Below are 20,799 nucleotides of genomic sequence, written 5' to 3' on the forward strand. Positions count from 1 at the left end.
GATTTTGCTGTAGCCTAAGAGAATTTTGCCTCAGCTTTTTTCCTCTTGGTATTTAGAAGAATATTTCTGTAGCTTTTTGTCTTATCCATTTTCCTCATGATAGCTCGACTTTCCCTCTATTATAAAATAATTATGTAGTACTCTGCCCCCCAAGAAAGATATGTACAGAGAACCAGTTATCTGAATGTGCCTCCCTCCCCTTAGAGGGGTTTTGTTGTTGTTTTAAGGTCTTACACACCTTAAATTACAGAATAATTTACTAACTACAGAATAATGGAACAGGAAGGGGGACCCTAGATATAATCTAAAGTTCTTAAGTGTGGCTCCTGGACCAGCAGCATCAACATCACTGGGGAACTGTTACAGATCATGTATGCAAGGCCCAACCCTGAACCTGCAGAGTCAGATACCCCAGGTGTGTGGGTCTCATCAGTCTGTGTTCTAACAAGCCCTCTAGCTGATTTTGATGCAGGCTAAAGTTTGAGAACTACTGAACTCCTTCTTAATTTGAGAGCTAATGATCTTCAGGTCCAGGGTATTAATATCTACTGCCCATTCCCAAATTAAAATTTAGTTTCCAAGTTTTGTGTCTGGTCCAAGCCTACTTCTCAACTTGGGTGTATCTATTTAAGGTGTTTAGAGACACTCCCTCTACCCCACCCCCCATGCCCACATCGATATGGGTAGGCATCTCTGGCTGGGAAATATGCGGGGCTCTATCCTATGTAGCTCCAGTAGGGTAGAGTTATGTCAGAAAGTGAATGAGCTGATTGAACTTGTCACTCAAAGAGCTGAAGGAAAGCTATACATATAGCCAAATACTTGTGAATTGTACTTTGAGTTTCCATTATTAGTATACCTCTATGCCTTGTCCTTTAAAGAGACAAAAGTTATAATCCTTCTTACACATTCAAACTCTTGAATATTAAAGGAGATGAACTGTTCAGTTGAGATGCCCAAGGCTCTCAACAACTGTAACTTAGCCACGTTACCCATTTGGAAGAAAGCATAAATTTAAGTGCTTGTGGCATAGTATGAACGGTCTACAGATATGCAGAAAAGGGATTCTACTATTTAAAGAATGGAAACATCTAGATGCTTATGTATTTGAATTCCCAACCACAGTATTGAAGCATTAGTTTTGGTGGTGTTGAACAAGATATAGCAGCAATGTCCTCTCCCAGCTTGCAGGGCCTTTGTTCTGGTTTTCTACATCATAGAGTACATATATTCATTGCTCTATACATGGTTTTTCCCTTGGATCTCAAGTAGTACCACACTTATACAAGATGTTTTCATGGTGGTATTTTCATTTTGCAAATGATAAAATCAAGGTTCTGAGGAAGGTTAAGTGACTTGCCCACGGGTTACTGGGTCTGTACCATTGTTTTTTCACAGTAACTGTTTTTCTATGTGGCATACAGACCTATACGCTTGGGTTTATGTTCATATTGGCCAGGGGCTATCAAAGCTTCAGGTTAATGAAATGCTTTTTATTTTGTAGCCATCCAGTCCAATGGATCAGATGGGCAAGATGAGACCTCAGCCATATGGCGGGACTAACCCATACTCGCAACAACAGGGACCTTCATCAGGACCGCAGCAAGGACATGGGTACCCAGGGCAGCCATATGGGTCCCAGACCCCGCAGCGGTACCCGATGGCCATGCAGGGCCGGGCGCAGAGTACCATGGGCGGCCTCTCTTATGCACAGCAGGTAGATGGTGACTCCAGTTACCTTAACCCTTGTTGCTGTCCATGATCTGGTCTTGAGTTATAGAATCAGAATGTGTCTCTGGCATCTAAATCTCTTGAAAGGAGGATAGACCAACTAACTCAGTTGGCTCCGGTAGGCTGCTTACAAGGCCAAGGTTATGGGTACCATCCCCTGTGTGCTTGAAGGAAAACTCCCTGGCCACAGGCTGTACAGATCTGTGTTCTTTGACCTGGCTGGCCTGCTTGTATTCACTGACTAGTGATCTCTGGGAAGGGGGGAAGAAAGGCAGCAGCTAGGCACCTATCCACAGCTACCAAGAAAAGCCCCTCATGCCCTGAGCCCTGGGGATGGAAAAGACCCTTCACGTTTCCCAAGGCCTTCAGCATATAGCTGATTCAAAATGAATGGTTAGGAGGGACTGGGAATAGAAGAGAAGGGGAAGACCGAACCATAACGATGCTAACAGTGCTGTTAGAAATGCTAAGATTTCCCTCATCTCCTCTTGTCTGGCCATCTGCACCATTATCTTTTTATTGTCATTTTTTTGTTTTGACAGCATTTTCTATCATTTATATTTGAGTAATACTCATACTGAAAATGGTGATGGACAGAATATAAAACCTAACTTTACTTCTAAGACTTTAAAGTATGCTCTTAAATATAGAAAATAGGATACTGTCACTTTGGGGTTTTTTGTTGTTTGTTTTATTTTGTTTTCTTTTGTTTGGATTTTTTTTCCAATGAGCAAACGGAGGAAAAGATGGGTAGATATTATTAGGTTGGTTGTTTTTTGTTGTTTTTTGGTTTTGCTTGCTTACCAAATATATCCCCAGTGCCTAGAATCATGCCTCGTACAAGTAAACAGGTAGGCTTTCAGATATTTTTTGAATGAAGACTAAATGAAAAAGAGAGACCGAGTAGCTTAGAGATTTGCACACTGTCTGGGTTACCAAACCCAGTTTTCAGTTGGCTGAGCCAGGCTGCTGTTGACTATTCGTTGTGGCTAGGGTGCAGATTCCTAGCACTTACAAAAACAGTCTAGGCCATGATAAAAAGAGTAGGTTCATTGGTAAAAACAGCTGCTCTTGAACTCTTGTAAGTTGTTCAAATATTAAATAGTGTAAATTTTCTGTGGATGAATGCATTCTACTTGTAAACAAACCAACTAGTAACCCAGCTTGGCTGTCCTTCCTGGCTCAGTTGAGAGAGGGATGGTAGGAGAAACCATGGGCCTTCTAAGTGGGAGGCTTGGCTTGCCTGCTTTCTATACCCATCCTTAGGGCGTAGCTTCTGACAGAATACCTTTCTTCATCCAGAAGAGTCTGTGCTAAAAGTATCCTTTCCTTTCCTACAGATTCCTCCTTATGGACAACAAGGCCCCAGTGGGTATGGTCAACAGGGCCAGACTCCATATTACAACCAGCAAAGTCCTCACCCCCAGCAGCAGCAGCCACCCTACTCCCAGCAGCCACCATCCCAGAACCCTCACGCCCAGCCTTCCTATCAGCAGCAGCCGCAGTCTCAGCCGCCACAGCTCCCGTCTTCTCAGCCTCCCTATTCCCAGCAGCCATCCCAGCCTCCACATCAGCAGTCCCCGACTCCATACCCCTCCCAGCAATCCACGACGCAGCAGCACCCCCAGAGCCAGCCCCCCTACTCACAGCCACAGGCACAGTCTCCCTACCAGCAGCAGCAACCTCAGCAGCCAGCCTCCTCGACGCTCTCCCAGCAGGCTGCATACCCTCAGCCCCAGTCTCAGCAGTCCCAGCAAACTGCCTATTCCCAGCAGCGCTTCCCTCCACCGCAGGTAAGGCACCTCTGCCTTTCACCCTTCCCTACATGTGACTACAGGCAACTCGGGGATTGGTTGTCCCGAGAACTTTGCCATACAAATTGGTTCTCAAATGTGCACTTAAAAACCAATTAAACTCTGGGTAAACATGCTAACTGGATTGATTGAACTAATAAAGGCATAACCTTAACTGCATAAAAACCTGTACCTTTCCTTACTGATGAAGAAATAGGGCAATGGAAAGTTGCATAGACGGATAAGAAATTAAAGATAACAGGACTGTTTTTGTTTTTGTTTTTGTTTTTTTATACTAGCATTCAGAACTTGAACATCTAAGTGAGTTTGGTCTTTTTAAATACAGTTGCTTTGGAAGGCTGTACTGTACATTCATTCCAACTGCCATTACATTCTGCTATTGCTCAAGGTATTTCGGACCCCTTCATTTGAAACTGCCATCAGAGCTGACATCACATAGCTTAGAATATTCTCCATGGTGGCGAGTCCTTTCATTTGTTGAAGGTGGATTTGATTTTAGGAAATAGCTAACATTCATTTGTAGTCATGTCTGTGAACAAGGTAGGTGATAAAGCTTAAAAATAACAATTTGGGTTTTATTCTTTAAAAAGCAAAAAAGAGAAGAAATGACCGAGTGGTGACAGATCCACTAAAGATTCTGTGCATTGGTAGCATTATTGGAATGAATATCTCACCCTAAGGCAATGTCTTTGAAGGAAGCAGGACTTATTTTAATGCAGAGGGATTTTTTTTTTTAATTAGTCTCATTCCTTGATACATAAAATTATAGTTAGCCATACTTCAACATTTAACTCGAAGAAACAACACTCTGTGGTGATAAATGGTCAGCAGTGCCATTCAGAAAGAGTCTTACATCCATTTTGACAAGTCCTTTTTTTTTTTAATCCAACCAACAACTTTATTTTTTTAATTCCAATTAGTTCACAGTGTTCTATTAGTTTCAAGTGTATATTATAGCGATTCATCAATTCCGTACATCACCTGGTGCTCCTTGACATGTGTCTTAAGAGCCACACCTTGTATTTTTCTGCCTTCAGATAATATTGCGGGCAATTGGGCAGTTTCTTGTTCTCACTGGCCCTCTGTGAGACGGCCCCATAGCCCATTAACCATGAAGCAAGCTTGCCTGGTTTATCAGTACCAGGCCTTCACAGCTTTTGTTTTCTTATTTTAGGAGTTATCTCAAGATTCATTTGGGTCTCAGGCATCCTCAGCCCCCTCAATGACCTCCAGTAAGGGAGGGCAAGAAGATATGAACTTGAGTCTTCAGTCAAGACCCTCAAGCTTGCCTGTGAGTATTCTTGCCAACCTCTAAAAGATGTTGGGGCAGAGAGGAAAGCAAAGAAAACTGGTTTCTGGTTGGGTGTTTTGGTGGTATGACCTAAATAAACAATGAGCTATTCCTTGAATTCAGGTTGAAAATTCTAAATAGGAATTTATGGACTGACCTTGTGGAATGTCTGTTTTGGCTCCCTGCCTGGAGAATAAGTTTGTGATCTCTATTTAGAGTTTTTTTGGTTTGGGGTTTTGTTTTTTAAATCTTGGACTCTGCGGCATGGGCCAGGTGAGGGACAGAGATGATGAAGATGTTGGAAGCACTATGTGCTCTCCACCAAAGGGGAGAGAAGTCTCAGGGATGTTTTCACCTTACTTTTCAGGGCTTAATTTTTAGGTTTTTGTTTCAGTGTTTAGCTAGGAAGTATGATCTGGGGGTGCATTCAGCATAGATTATTGCATTGAGCATAGACTGAGTAAAAGTAGTTTTTCTGGTTGTTTTGTGTGAATAGGTGCTTTTGTCTAGTCAAGTGCTTGGTGCCCAGATGCTTGATTGGTGTTTATGGATGGACCGACTGTATCCTGAGAACAGCAGTACAGTCTGCTGATGAAGAGCTTGGGCTGTGGAGCCATTGTTACTCAGTCTACCTTTTGACTCTGCCACTAACTGTAGCCTTGGGCAAGTCACTTAACCTTGCCACGTCTTAGTTTTTGCATCTGTAAAATGAACCTTAAAGTACCCACTTTGTGGGGTGGTTACTAACGTGAGATAAGTTAAAATAGAGTGCTTATGAATATCTGACCCTACATAAATGTCAGATACGATCATCGTCACTTCTGAGGGCATAGAGACTCTACATGATACCTGAGAGATGGCACCAACTAGTTAACAGTAGACTGGTTCTGGGAACATTTGCCCCAGATCTTAGCTCTGGTGCTATATGTAGGCAAGTCAGTCAGACTCTGAAAATTAATCTGGGCACAGGAATAAAATGGGCTGCTCTGAAATCTAGTTAAGACAGTAGGTATCAAACCCTCCATGGCAAATCGTGCTTCAGTTATTAGTAAATAGGAATTCAGCCACATGTATCTAGATAAAAGTCTTTTGAAATTTTGATTCTACTCAGATTTGAAGCCTGTCTCTTCAGTTATTCTGACTTGGGAGAAAATGGTTTCTGGATCTTTAAGAAAGAGGTAGGAAGCAGGAACTCTGTTCATCATGAAGCCTCTCAGGCTTCCCCTGAAGATCTCTGAGCCATGACCTGAGTAGGGCAAGATCTGCGGAGTCCCTGGGTACCTGCTGTGCAGGCATCCCAGGCCAGGACAAGTAGCCACTGTCAGATGGGAGTCTGAGACCCTTGACTTTCTCAGTTGAGGAACTGGGTGAGGATGTGTCTGAATAAGGCAGTCCCTTTTTGTTCCCTTTTCACAAACGTCTGTCGCAATCCTTTTCTGCATCCTGAACCTCACTGGAACGTGTTTTTTAACCTGATTCAGTCAGAAATGTGTAACCACTCCCTCATCATCTGTGGTCTGTAGGTAAATCTTGGTGAGGTGCTACTGTGGCAAGAAACCAAATCAGTGGGTTTTTGCCGGTGCTTTAAGTTGCTCCCCGTCAAAAAGTTTCTGCTTGCTCCTAGTAAGCTTTCAACAGAACTGTATTTGTTGTTTTTTAGTCCTGGGAAGCCTCGCATACAAACATGTTGCATGTCTTCTAACGGTCGAGAGCCTTGAGCCAGAGCTTCTGATTTGACCTGCTGAAGGGAGGGTGCTGGCAGCTTTGTGGGCCCAGGGGAGGATTGTTCCTGGGCAGCCTATCACAAGCAGCATTCCCAAGCTCAGGCTTCTACTATAGATTCATCCAAATGGGTCATTTGCTCTGTGGTAGAAGCTCTATGTGGGAGGTGAGCTGGCTGGGTTATTGGCATCTTGTTTGTTGAATTGCTTTTTATCCCTCTGCTACTTGGACTAAGAAACAAAAGGTGGTTATTCTTTGAAATTTTGGTTTGATGCCAGATTTGCCTAGCCAGGCTGGGAAACCGTCACATCTGAAGAAAGGAGAAGTTGGGATTCCCTAGAAGGGGCCCTCTCTTTTCTTAAGCGGTTGTGTCAGGGATCCCTAGGTTTCCCAGTGTATTCCTTCACTCAGCAGATGTCTAGGGGGCACCTCTTTGTGTGTGGCTCCAGAACAGTAGCTAGCAGCTGACTGGAGGGTAGCCTTTCCAGTTTTCCACATCACCCTCTTCGCTCATTCACCTTACCCACTTAGCCTTAAAAGCATTATGATTGTGACCCTTGATTTAAAGACTCATTATGGTTTCTGATCCTGATTATTACAAAAATTAGATTTTGAGGAGTTTTTGCTCAGCTATTAATGCCAGACCATTTAGCTGCTGTTATCCTGATTATGTTATCCCTCTATTTAAAACCTCTCAGTTATTTTTCATTAATCTTAGAATAAAATCCAAAATCCTTAATATTACATAGGCTGCCCCCTGCTTCTGATTTAGATCTGGAATGAGGCCTGAGACCTTGCATTTCTAACAAATCACTTGATGCTGCTAGATCAGGGATGGCACTTTGAGAACTTCTGTTTCATCCTTTTTTGCTCTTTGCCTTGCTGTCGACTTCCTCTCAGTTTTTATAAGGCCCCATGCTTTTTTCTGCTTCTGGACCTTTGCACAGACCCTTCCCTTGCCTAATACACATTTCCTCCTAATTCTTGTTCATATTTCAGACTACATATTTAAGATTATTTCCTCAGAAAACTCCTTCCTAATCAAGTGTCAAAACTCAGCTTAAATAACTTCTGCGATGCCCTCACGGACTGAAGTCAGTTTTTATTTAAAAAACAAAAAACAGGGGCACCTGGGTGGCTCAGTCGGTTAAGTGTCTGACCTTGGCTCAGGTCATGATCTTGCGGTTCACGAGTTTGAGCCCCGCATTGGGCTCCGTGCTGACAGCTCAGAGCCTTCTGTGTCTCCCTCTCTCTCTGCCCCTCCTCCACTCACGCTCTGTTTCTGTCTCTCAAAAATGAATAAATGCTAAATAAATAAATAAATAAATAAATAAATAAATAAATAAATAAAACAACTCTGCAATATTTAAGACCTATTAAAGATACAAAGAGGGGCTCCTGGGTGGCTCAGTCGGTTAAGTGTCCAACTTCAGCTCAGGTCATGATCTCGCAGTTTTGTGAGTTTGAGCCCCACACCAAGCTCTGTGCTGACAGCTCAGAGCCTGGAGCCTGCTTCCGATTCTGTGTCTCCCTTTCTCTGACCCTTCCCTGCTCACTGTCTGGCTGTCTGTCTTTCAAAAATAAATAAACACTAAAAAAAATTAAAAGATACAAAGAATGATTCAGCCTGAGGACCCATCGTTAGCAAGCAAACCTTGCTGACATAGGTAAAAGCACGTTATATAGCTCTCTGAGATCACTTCCCCATCCTTGTACCAAGGGAAACACTATCCAATATCTGAGGTTTCTTTCCTTCATGTCACTAGAGCAATTTGCTGATACCTCTACTTACTTGGGTCTTTTCCACTTGATGGTAAGCTTCTGGAGGGCAGGCACTGTGTTAATGACCTATCTACCCCTAATATCTATCACATGATGCCCCAGACCAGTGGTTCTCTACCTTGGCTGCATGTCAGAAATGCCTGGGGAACAAACGATCTTTAAAATCCAGTGGCCAGGGTTCAGAGTTCTGAATTGTTTGGCGGGGGGTGGGGCTTGGGCTTTGCTGTGGTTAGAGGCTGTCCCAGGTGACTGTGATTTGCAGCCCTGGTAGAAATCCACTAATCCAAACTGTGTCAGGTTCCTTTGCTAAAATAGACTGTCTTAGCACCCATGTTTTTTCGTCAGTATCTTTCTCAAGTGTAATTTCAAATTTAAATAAGTGTTACTTATTTAACACAAACTCATGAGGGCTGACTGTCTTGTTCCTTGGCATCCTAGTGCCTGGCATAAAGTAGGCTCCACTGAGCAGCATCTATTACATTGTTCATTCACAAAGTGTATGTCTGACAGGGGACAGCTTGACCATATTATAAGATTGTTGTTTTCACTACTAGGGCAAGGCAGGTATCACAACCTGTTACAGGAAAGCCCAAACTCCATGGTAGAGGATGGATTAATTTATTTGTGCTTCCTGACAGTGGCCTTAGGAAGAAGTGGGGTTAGGGTTTGTCATCTGTCTTGTAAAATAGCAACTACTTCACCTTATGGTAAGAAGGTTCTTGGGGTGCCTGGGTGGCTCAGTTGGTTAAGCATCCGACTTTGGCTCAGGGCATGATCTCACGGTTCATGGTTTTGAGCCCCACATTAGGCTCTGTGCTGACAACTCAGAGCCTGGAGCCTGATTCAGATTCTGTGTCTCCCTCTTTCTCTTTGCCCCTCCCCCGCTGTTTGTTTGTTTTTTTTTTTTTTTCTCTCTCTCTCTGAAAAATAAATAAACATTTAAAAAAAGAGAAGAAGGTTCTTGTAAGGGATGGGTGAACAAGCAAACAAAATGGGTGTGTTTGGGGTTTCTTTAGTTTGGGGCAAAATCTTTAAGGGTCTCGTCTCAAAATTGGTATCTGACTTTTGATTATAATCATTTCTGGGAATGGCTAGGAGTTGCAGCTTTAAAAGCTTCTGTTTGGGGTACCTGGGTGGCTCAGTCGGTTGAGCGTCCGACTTCGGCTCAGGTCATGATCTCGCAGTCTGAGTTCAAGCCCCACGTCGGGCTCTGTGCTGACAGCTCAGAGCCTGGAGCTTGCTTCAGATTCTGTGTCTCCCTCTCTCTCTGCCCCTTCCCTGCTCATGCTCTGTCTCTGTCTCAAAAATAAATAAAAACTTAAAAAAATAAATAAATAAATAAAAGCTTCTGTTTAAGTGATTCATTCAAGTGTATGTGGTTTCCCTAGAGAATGCTTCCCAGTTTTTTTTCTTACTGAGGCACATTTGTAAATTTACATTTTAGTCTTGAAATTTTACTTGGAATACAATTTCCATTCAGCGGTGGAAAATAGATATAGAATTGAAAATCCAGATCTAGAAAGGTTAGCTAGATCAGTGCTTCTCAAACTTTAGCATGCACTAAGAATCATCTGGAGATTAATTAAAACACAGATTACTGACCTCTACCCAGAGATTCTGGGTGTAGAGTGGGACCTAACAGTTTGCATTTCTAGCAAGCTCTCAGGTGGTGCTAGAGTTCTAAAAACCATACTTGAATAATAGTGAGCTTAGGTAGCCCTTCGAAAGGGGAAGAAAAAAATCAGAAGACTAGGAAGCCACAATGGTAACTTGAATAATAGTGGTGACTTAAACTGTAGTTTGACTCTTGGTGATCTGGAGGGAAGGCTGTGACTTGAAAAAGGTGGAGAGAAAAGAGACTTGGGAGAAATAGTCTGCCCACAGTTGTGGGCTCAGTGCAGTCTATTCCTGGGGTAGGGCAGCCCTTGCACTGCCAACACCACCCTGGGAGTTCTCCGCTCTATGGCACTCGTCACTGAAGCCCTTCTAGAAGTTGGCCACCAAATCCCAGTCTACCTCAGAAATGGCTTTTGGCTCTGGTTTCCCCCGTCCTACCCATTGCCTTTTTTTTTTTTTTTTTTTAAGTCCCCTGTTACTTCTCACCTAGTGTCTTCCCCCCAGACTCCCAGCTGTTCTACTTCTTTTCCTTCCAAGTCTGTCCTCATTGCAATCATCTTAAAAAGTCAAATCTGGCAAGTTAACATTACTGCTTTAAAAGCCTCTGGCTACCTGTTGCCTGTAGGTTTAAGGCCAAGTGTGACATTCAAGTTCTTTTGTGATCTGGAGGATGAGAATATTAAAAAAAAAAAAAAAAAAAAAAAAGTGTGTAAGTTTCCTGTCCCTGGAGTAAAAGCTAGCACACTGTTTGCTGTGGGCATTCTATAGAAGGCAGACAGGCATTAGACAAGGGTTAGACTTTGATGACTTCTGAGGCAGCCTGTGATTCTGAATATGACATGGTTGCTACCCTCAAGGATCCTTCTCTGTTTCATTAGTAAAACAGGTAGAAGAATGTATACCTGAATGTCATAATGGATACTGCCAAGTTTGGTTAAGTCAGTGGTCATTTATGTCTACATAGTTGAGGGAAGACATCATGGCAGAAGTTTAGAATGACCTAGATATGGAGATACTTGGGTGGTTAAAAAAGAAAAGTATAGCCTGAGCAGAGGCCAGGTGGGGGTGGGGTATAGTATAGATGATATTAGGGGGTTGGTCAGGATCCAGCTTCCAGGGGGTGGACAGTAACAGGAAGGAAAGCTAGATTAAAGGGATTAGGACCCTGGTGGGCCAAGTAAGCCATTTGGATTTGATCTTACAGGCCTGCAGACTAGATATGGAATTAGAGCAGTAACGTGATAAAACTAATGTTATAAAAAGTAATCCATTCGTGTATAGTGTGGTTTGAAAAGGGGAGAGTCTGGAAGCAAGGGCAGCAGTTAAACTGTTGAAAAAATTCTGGTGAGAGGCGTGGAGTTGTACCCCTTTGTCTCATTTGCATAGCCAAGTAGTCCCATTTATGAGGTATGCAGGAAAAAATGTATAGATCTGAGAGAGAAAGTGGCTTCTACTGGGTAGAAAATTTAATGATCTTGAAGGGTGTGCGGAGAAAGATCTCGTTGACGGAAAAGTTAAAAGGAAAACTCATTTTGGGGGAGAAGTTAAGTTCCATATAGTGAAACTTAAAAAAAAAATACTTATGGGTGCCTGTCTGACTCAGTTGATAGAGTATCCTACTCTTTTTTTTTTTTCTTTTTTAAGTTATTTATTTTGAGAGAGACAGTGTGAGTTGGGGGAGGGGCAGAGAGAGAGAGAGAGGGAGACAGAGAATCCCAAGCAGGCTCCGCACTGTCAGTGCAGACCCTGGCATGGGGCTTGAACCCATGAAACTATGAGATCATGACCTGAGCTGAAACCCAAGAGTCGGACACTTAGCCAACTGAGCCACCCAGGCACCCAGAGCATCCTACTCTTGATCTCAGGATGGTGAATTCAAGCTCCACGTTGGGTGTGGAGCCTACTTAAAAAACAAGACAAAAACATATGCTGAGTTGCTAGTTGGAGAGAGGAGACTGCAACTTGGGAAAGAGCTGAGACTAGATAGAATTGGAGAGCTGTGTGTATAGTGATTAACAGTTAAACTGTGGCCTGAAGGAGGCCTCCCAGCCCATGGCTTACGGAGAGAGGAGTCAGATGGAGCCCTGGACAATGCCTGCAGTCATCTGGTAGAAGCGCCCAGCAGATAGCTGGTGAGCTCTGAGTAGGACCAGGATTGTGTCATATTTATGGAAGCCAAAGGCAAGGGGGAATGGTCCACATCGAATTTATATTTCAAGGAATATAAAGTGGGATCTGTCATGAAGCAGGTTATTGGGATCCTTTTTAGGTGTGGAGAGGACCTGGTTTCTGAGGGCTGGAGGAAAAGGAAATTCAGGGAAAGGTATAAAGGTAAAGAACACTCCTGAAAGGTGTTGGGGGGTGGGGGCGGTGACAGCTGAATCAGCCCAAATTCCTCCACTTCATGTGAAGACCCGCATGTGTATACTGTAGATAGGAAGAAGGTTGAAGATGCTGGCAGAATATTAGGAGGGTGTAAACAGACTTATCTCTCAAGAGTTGTGAAAAAAAAGGCATCAAGGGCACTCACTGGGTTAGCTCACAAAGGACACTGTACCCTTGACTGGAGAAGTCTTAGAGGCCAGTGTTGAAGAGCTGGATCATACTTGTTTCTTCTCATTAGGTAGGAATGGAGGTTATGGATGCTGGGAATGAGGTGGAGAATAGGATTAGGATTTTTAATGTCTGTTAAATTATGTACAGATTTTTTTTTTAATCACCTGGGTTTTCAAGCCCTTTACTTAATAACACTTTACTTAATAACACTATAGCTATTAGCACTCATGTTTTACTACTGTCAGACTGCTGGGAGCTTGGGTTACAGTGATCTAGAAAGAAGAAATGGGAGGGAACTACGTTGTTTCTGTAGCATCCAGATCTTAAGACGGTAGGAGTGAGGCCAGGAAAGGAGCTATAGGCAATACCAATCCTCCTAGAAGAGCAGGAATTGAAATGTAATGAGTAACCACTCCTTTTTTATGTTAGAAGAAACTAAGGGTCAGAACTAGGATTTGAATCCAGCTCTCTCTGATATTTCAGATGAAATATTTCCTCTAGCATCCCACACAGCAGAAGAAAGGCTTGGAGAATCTGAATTTCTCTCTTCAAGTTTAACCAGAAGCCTCAACCCCTTTGTCGTTTAACATTTACCAGGCTTGTCCTGAAAGAATTGCCATTTCACTTCTGTTTTTCCAGACCTCCTTGTCATGGAGCACCGATGAGTTGTGAAAAGGGCAGCTGGGGGGGCAGGGAGGGGTGGGAGAGGGAACATGCCCAAATTGATAGGGCGCAGGGTTGCTGGAGGAAGTAACCAACTAGGGAATCGCCTCAAACAGTGGGAAGTTGACTCAAATTTGGTTCTTTTGTTCCCCTTGACTTAAATGGGAGCAAACCCTGTTTGTGCCTTTCTTCTTAGAGAACAGTGTCCTGATTAATGGTGATGTTAATCAGAGCCTTGCTACTGAAAAAATGTGGTCCTGTATCTAGCAACACAGGCATCACCCGGGAAATTGCTTAGAAATGCAGGTTCTTGGGTCCCACCCAGCTTTATTGAATCCAACACTGTTAACAAGATCCCCAGGTGATTCATTTATCTAATGGTTTAGAAACAAGGAGTTAGGGGGACTCCTGAGTAACTCAGTCGGTTGAACGTCTGGTTGACTCTGGATTTTGGCTCAGGTCATGATCTCATGGTTCCTGAGATTGAGCCCTGAGTCTGGCTCTATGCTGACAGTGCAGAGCCTTCTTGGGATAATCTGTCTCTCCTGCCTCTCTCTGCCTCTTTCTTTCTCTCTCTAAATAAATAAATAAACATTAAAAGAAAAGAAGCAGCAGCAGCAGCAAGGAGTTAGACCCTGAGAACTGAGAGTAAAATTTTCAAATGAAATGTCAAGCTTGGGGACTTTGGAATACATGGATTTTACTGACTGTGTCCAGTAAACTGTAAATAATCTCTGAGTGTGTGGGGTGGGAATGGAAGACCACCACCCGTTGTTTTGTGGTGCTTTGGGGGCCCTGGCTCTCCATGCCTACAGGCCAGACCCCATTCATTGTGGGACCAGCCACAGCTCCCAGCATACCTGTGTAGCCTCGTCCCCAGCCACTCAGGTGTGCCTCAAACTCCTCACAACTCCCAGTCCTTCCTGCCAGTGTCTTCTTGCTTCCGATGACTGCCCAGTCACTTTCCCTGTCTGTCTCTTTAATGCCTGGCAAACTCCTACTTTGGCTTCAGAACCTAGCTGCAATACGTTCTCTGGGACTTTTCCCGATTTCTTCATGGTGGCCTGGGACCTCTGCTCAGGGACCAGGTCTGCGTGTAGCACCTGTGCGAGGCAGCTCCTCGGTACACCTGTGCTGAGCAGCCCTGGGCTCCTGCTGCCCACGTGAGCTCGGGGGCCAGTGTTTTGTCATCTGTGTTTACTGGGGGGAGTGACAGAAATCCTCTGAAGGCTTAAAAAAATTGGAATGCTTGAAGGATTAAAATTTTACACTGTGTTGCCTTTTGTCACATTTCATGGTGAAAGGAAACAGGCCAACAGTTTTTGCCTAGGCTTTTGATGGCTTATTTTCAAGGGGCTGACAAAAATGCCACTAGCACTTTTGGTACTCAGAGAAGCTGGGCTTTTCTGAGGTTGGTGACCTGTTTTCTTTATATCTGACTGTGTGTGCTTGCTCCCCTTGAATTGTAGCCCAGGTGCTCTCAAAAAGTCTCAGAAAGGAAATCCCCACCCCCTCCGTCATATCTGCCCAGACTGCTCAGAGCAGCGTGTACCATGTGCAAGTAGCCGCCCCTTCTCTAGAACGCCTGTTCTCTGGCAGGGCTAGCCAATCTGCTTCTCCATCCCAGTCACGCTGCTCCGGCCCTGATACTGCCTGGTGCCTGCCGGAGCCTGTGCTGCTTGCAGCACATTACTGTATGCTTGTTCCTGGGCCCATTTCCTGTTTCTATTCTAGTCGCTGGTGGCTCAGCTCTGCTTCCTGCCTGTGTGTCTCACACAGATTCCTCTTGCTAGTACCTTTTGTTTTCTTCGGAACAACTTCAGTCTGAAAACTAACTGAGCCTTACTTCTAGTGTGATGGCTCCTGGGGTCAGTACCCTATGGAGGACTGGCAGGAAGTACCTCCTTCCCACCAAGCATACTATACCTGTTGGATTTGACCTTGTTCTTCAGTTGGTCCCCAGTCTTGCTACAGGAAGCTGGTGGCTCATTGCTTAGACCAGAAATTGCTATAAGAAGATGAGCTGGGATCTTTTGCAGCCAAACTTGTCTTCACTCCTCAGCTGCACAGGGTTGTCAGGACTGGTTCTTTTTTTTACCTGGCGCTTAAAAGCATTTCCTGCTGCTGCCAAAGACACTTTGTAGCCCTTTCTAGCCCAAACCTCCCCCCTCTAAAATCCAGAGAATACTTATATGGGGTTGGGCAGGTAATGCTATCCTCAGCAGAGTAATAGCTTGCAGAGAGTATAGAGATGGAAAGAAAGCATGTGCTGACTCAACCTTCTGTCCTGTGTAAGCAGTTCAACACCCCCACCCCCACCCCAGGGTTAGAGTGGGAGGGAGAAAGTGCAGGGAGGTTGTTAAAAAAAATTAAAGAAATGAAGAAGTGAAGGAGATTGTTCTGGACAAATGTATTTTAATGCTCTAATGCTCCTCCATCTTGCCCATTTTCCCCAGAAGATGCTGGCTTAGCAGAGAGTAGGCCTTGTGAATAATTCTATTCTCCTCTCTCCTTCATAACAACTCTTTTGGGATCATCTGGTAATCCTGTGTCAGATCAAGTGGTTTCTACACTGAACCCTAGGCCTAGGTATATTTAATAGAGAGGAACTTAATGCAGGGAATTGGGCTTACAAACTTGCTAGGAAGGTTGAGGAAGCATGCTCTAGGCTTGTCCTCCAGAAGGAAATTCCTACCTTTGAGCCACTATCAGATTAAATGCCCTAAGTCTGCTATCCAGGGATCAGTGAGCTGGAGTCAAGAAGGAGCAGCTGCTGCCGCCAGAACCAGCATCCAGTTTACTGGAAGAGGAAGCCAAAACGCTGCTGCAGAAACAAGTGAAGGAGACGGAAATATGGTCTCTGCCATACTTTGATCTAACCTCGAGTTTGCTCCTAATTAGGAGAACCTGAACTATATCTAAACCCATCCACAAGGGATCCTGGGAAATTCGGTTTTTAGCTTTTTAACCTCTATAATTAGGAAAAGAGTAGAATGGAGACAGCGTGAGCTAGGCCACAGAATATTCACCACACTAACACAAACACTACCCCTCCCCCTTACCCCCACTTTACATATGAGGAACCTAAGGCCCAGAAAGGGTAAAGGACTTGCCCAAGGTCATTCAGTAAATGAGAACATTGGGTTCCTGACTCCCATTCCAGTGTTTTTACTATTAGGACCTGTTTTTACTATTAGGAGTTTTTACTAAACTCCTCTAAAGGATCAGTTTAAAAAAACCTCCTTTAAGAGAAGGAAGAATACCATAGTCTCTTCTTTGGAGAAAAGGAAGGAAGAGGTATGTAGAGATGCGGGGTTGAGATTTCTAGGCAAAGGTAGTGATACTATACAGCTTCTGGATTTAGGTCTACTCTCCAGGAAGATGTAGGAAATATTCTGATAGGAAGAAACCTCAAAAACTAGAATTTCCTGCAATTCCTGAGTCAACATATGGATGAACTCAGTTGCCTTGGTGACCATGGCTCTCTTTCACCCCCACCCCACTTCCCTTTCTCTCCCGTTGGTACATTTATAACGTTCTGCAAGCTGTTTGGACGATTACCTCAGTGAAGTACATGCCCTGGCTTCTGCCATTGTCCTTCTCCAAAAAGACCAACAAAATCAGAAATCCAGCCCCCAGATGTGTGATTGCCAAGCTGTTTCTCATCTGTCCTTGGGGCAAGGGGGGTGTTGGGCTTTTTGGACAAGAAATAAACCAAGTTGGGGGTGCCTGGGTGGCTCAGTTGGTTGGGCATCCGACTTCAGCTCAGGTCATGCTCTCACAGCTCGTGAGTTTGAGCCCCACACCGGGCTCTTTGCTGACAGCTCAGCCTGAAACCTGCTTCAGATTCTATGGTCTCTGCCTCTCACTGCCCCTCCCCAACTTGTCCATGTTCTCTCTGTCTCTCTGTCTCTCTGTCTCTCTCTCTCAAAAATAAACATTAAAAAAAAAAAAAAAAAGAGGGGCATCTCGGTTAAGCATCCGATTTCGGCTCAGGTCATGATCTTACGGTTCGTGAGTTCGAGCCCCGTGTCGGGCTCTGTGCTGACAGCTTGGAGCCTGGAGCCTACTTCGGATTCTGTGTCTCCCTCTCTCTTTGCCCCTCCCCTGCTCACACTCTGTCTCTCTCCCTCTCAAAAATAAATAAACATTAAAAAAAATAATAAAAATAAATAAATAAATAAATAAATAAATAAATAAATAAAAAAGAAATAAATGAAGTCTTCCTAGAAATGCTATAATTTAGAACCATGAGGGCCTCCCCCTCCAACCGGACACCAGAGTGAAAATCTGTTCTGGCAAACTTGGTCCAGAGGGGAGGACCCCTGGGTATGGAGCTGTGTTAACATACCTGATAAATCAAGCATAGAATTAGTTCTGTTGTCTTTTTCTTCATATTTCTAAGATATTTGGTGTTCAACCTTTGGGGACTGGTGCTTACTCTCTTGCTCCATCCACTTCCACAGCCTGAACCTGTTCTTTCTTCCCCACCTGCTGTCAGCATGGAATTGGCTGGTATTGTGACATAGTCTCTGATTTCCGTGAGGTGTAGCTCACCTCCAAGCTGCTAGCTTGCTTCCCCATTTGACCTTTCCCAAGGAAACTAAGAAGCCATGTCTTGTTGAAAGTGGAAACTAAGAGTGGAAGGCTCAAGCTGAGAGTCAGAGAACCTGTCCCTTAAGACCAGCTTTCATGTGGGAGGAATATTGAATATTATTTACTGAGATAAGTGAAGGTAATTTCCTGACATTCTGGGGAAGGTAGGTGAAGAATTAAGTTCCAAATAAATGGGATCAGTGTCAGAAGAACTGTTATTAGGACTGTTTGGTTGTGGGGCTCCTGGGTGGCTCAGTCGGTTAAGTGTCCGACTTCAGCTCAGGTCATGGTCTCCCAGTTTGTGAGTTTGAGCCCCAATTCGGGCTGTCACGGAGCCTGCTTCAGTTCCTCTGCCCCTCCCCTGCACGCATGTGTGCTCACGCACTCTCTCAAAAATAAAAATAAATATTTAAATTAAAAAAAAGAATATTTGGTTGTTTTCCCCCCTCATCTTCTACTTTCAGAACTTGACTGTGTCTCTCCCCATGTTCAGAGTTCTGGTTTTCAGGCCTTTGGGATAGATGGCTGGCTGTCTTTTCTGGGTAAAGATGCTGTCCATTTCCTACTCTCAGATCTGTTTGTTCCCTATCGTCCCCCAAATCTTTGGATTTTATCTAGTAGGCCATGGTAGAGAAGACCACTGGCAAATATAAATTTAGGGGGTTTTAATACCAAACCGAGGAGGCCTTGGAGCTCCCTAGACCTTGGTCTAAGCTGTGTGCAGCGCAGTGCCAGTCTTGCCTTCCCTAGTTATGCACTTTGTATCCTTGCTTGCTTTCTGCTTGAGGTGGAAGCCTAAGGCCACACCCCTTCTCCCTTACACTTTTTTTTTTAATTTGAGAGACAGACAGACAGACAGACTCTTAAGCGGACTCCACACAGCCTCCGCCCTTGGGATTATGACCTGAGCTGAAATCAAGTCAACTCGCTCAAACCGACTGAGCCACCCAGGCACCCCTCCCTTAACACTTCTCCTTTCTAGAACTCTGCCTTCTTTTCTGTGCTTCTTTGCTCTTCCCTCCCCTACCCGCTCCTTGCTCAAGTTCTAGGATTTCAGCTGATGATCATGATAGAACAAGGTCTATGTGGTTGGCTTTCCTGACAGGAAATGCTTAACTTGGGGAAAGTAGGGAGTTCCTAACTTCTTTGCTTTCTCAAACTTTACAGCACTTGTTTCCTGCTGGGATTAGAACAGCCCTATTCCATAAATATGCACTGTTCTTGACTGCTCTAACTCAGGCCCAGCTCTGACCCAGTTTCATTTTTTTTTTTCAGATTTGAGTCCGTTAGCTAGTGACCCTTAAAACCCTGTACATTTTTGGCCAAGAGGTGATTTCTGACTAGATAAGACATTCTCTCCTGGCCCAAGTGAGAAAGAAGCCTTTTCAGGGGAGGGGTATGTGTCCAAAGGCTGGTCAGGTAGGTAACATGGTATTATACAGGCCTGGTGGGGACTGTGACACATTGGAAAACAAGTTAGCTCGCTACCCTATGGGAGTTCTAGGATCTGTTTTTTTCACAAGTTGGGAAACTGGAGTTTTGTGGGTTTTTTTTTTAAGTTTATTTGTTTATTTTGAAAGAGAGAGTGTGTGCATGGGAGGGGCAGAGAGAGAGAGAGAGTGGGAGAGAGAATCCCAAGCAGACTCCTCACTGTTAGCGCAGAGCCTGACATGGGGCTCGATCTCAGGACCGTGAGATAATGACCTGAGCCAAAATCAAAAGTTGGACACTTAACTGACTGAACCACCCAGGTGCCCCGGGTTTTTAATATAAAATCTTGGGATTATTAGAAGAGTCTATATGGGAGTGTCAGGCAGTGGGTTAAAAGGTTCTCTGGCACCTGTGGGTCTGTCCCTGCAGCTTCTTGTGGACTACCCATGTAGTTTTGGCTCCCTTGGAGCTGGTATTTAGAATTTTTGTGGGGGTGGGGGCCAGCTGTGGGGAATGCCATCTACCCATTGCCGGCTCTCCTTGTGTTTGGTGTTTGTTTTATTGGTTTGGGGAGGGGGAAGTGCAGGGGAGATGTTGAGCAGAAGCACTCAATGTGATTAAACCTCTAGCCGAGCAGATCTGTGGGAGCAGAATATCGACCCCTGGAAAATCAATGGCTGCTGCAGTGGCCCAGGCTGCTGTTTGCAGGGGCTCCCGCCGCAGGAGTGCAGGCAGCCCCACAGTCTCTCTTCCCCCCTTTTTCACCTCAGAAACGCCCTCGGCCCCCACCCAAAGGGTCAGAACTACCTCAAGAGATTTTGCTGAGGTGGATTAGAACGGCAGGTTCTTGTATTTTTGTAATTAGATTGAAATTTCTCCAGTGACACAGAGCCCCGCCTCCCGGCAGCCTCCTTTCCAGGCGTTCCTTCTCTGCACTGCAGTTCTATCAAGAGCTCTTACCCAAGTGGCCAGGGCCTATTCGGGGTTGTACTTGGCAGTTTTAGACAGGAGAGTTCATTCCCCTGATGCCGGCACCCAGGAGTCTATCCCTCCATCTAGAGGTCTAGAGCTCGGTCGGGTATGGGATTACTGTGGGAGTGAAGGTTAAACGAAAGAGAGACGACAGAGAGACTGGGTCTAAAGAGGATGCTTTTGAGTAGATTGGTTCATTGAGTAACATTTATGAAACATGTTGTCTTTTGTGTGCCTGACATTTTTCTGGTTACTAATAACATAAGAGGGTATAGCCTGGTCCTGCTCTGGTCCCACAGGCAGATTCAACACAGTGCTATCAGTCTTGCCGCACTGGGTCAAGGGGAACCCTTGGAGGGACTCTGAGCATCGCCCGCGGGGTGAGAGTGAAGGGCCAGAGAAGTTGTGCAGGGACTGTGTAGGCTTTGTCCCCACGAAGCTATTCTTATCTTTGAAGTCTCCAAGCCAAAAAATAAATGATTTTAGTCCATAGTTGCTGCACCTATAGCTTCAAGTAATTGGTTTTCCCACCCAGTTCTCTGGTGGCTGGGAAATGGGCCACCCGGCTGTGTGAGAGGAGAGCTCTGGTGCCCCCCTGTTGGAGAACAGCTGTGGTCAGGGGGT

At 44.6% G+C, this 20,799-nt stretch overlaps 1 protein-coding gene across 3 annotated transcripts in view; it reads left to right on the plus strand.

The window, feature by feature from the left end:
• ARID1A (AT-rich interaction domain 1A) overlaps positions 1-20,799 on the plus strand; it is a 69,660-nt gene that overhangs the window by 24,052 nt on the left and 24,809 nt on the right. For all 3 annotated transcript variants that reach the window (XM_025925832.2, XM_086716128.1, XM_086716129.1), the window contains exons 2-4: positions 1,505-1,717; positions 3,072-3,524; positions 4,720-4,836. In XM_025925832.2, the coding sequence (XP_025781617.2) occupies positions 1,505-1,717; positions 3,072-3,524; positions 4,720-4,836 (783 nt within the window). The remainder of the gene's footprint in view (positions 1-1,504; positions 1,718-3,071; positions 3,525-4,719; positions 4,837-20,799) is intronic.

Source organism: Puma concolor, chromosome C1 (genome assembly GCF_028749965.1).
Source record: "Puma concolor isolate L17-30 chromosome C1, mPumCon1.1.hap2, whole genome shotgun sequence".
NCBI classification, from domain to species: Eukaryota; Metazoa; Chordata; class Mammalia; order Carnivora; family Felidae; genus Puma; species Puma concolor.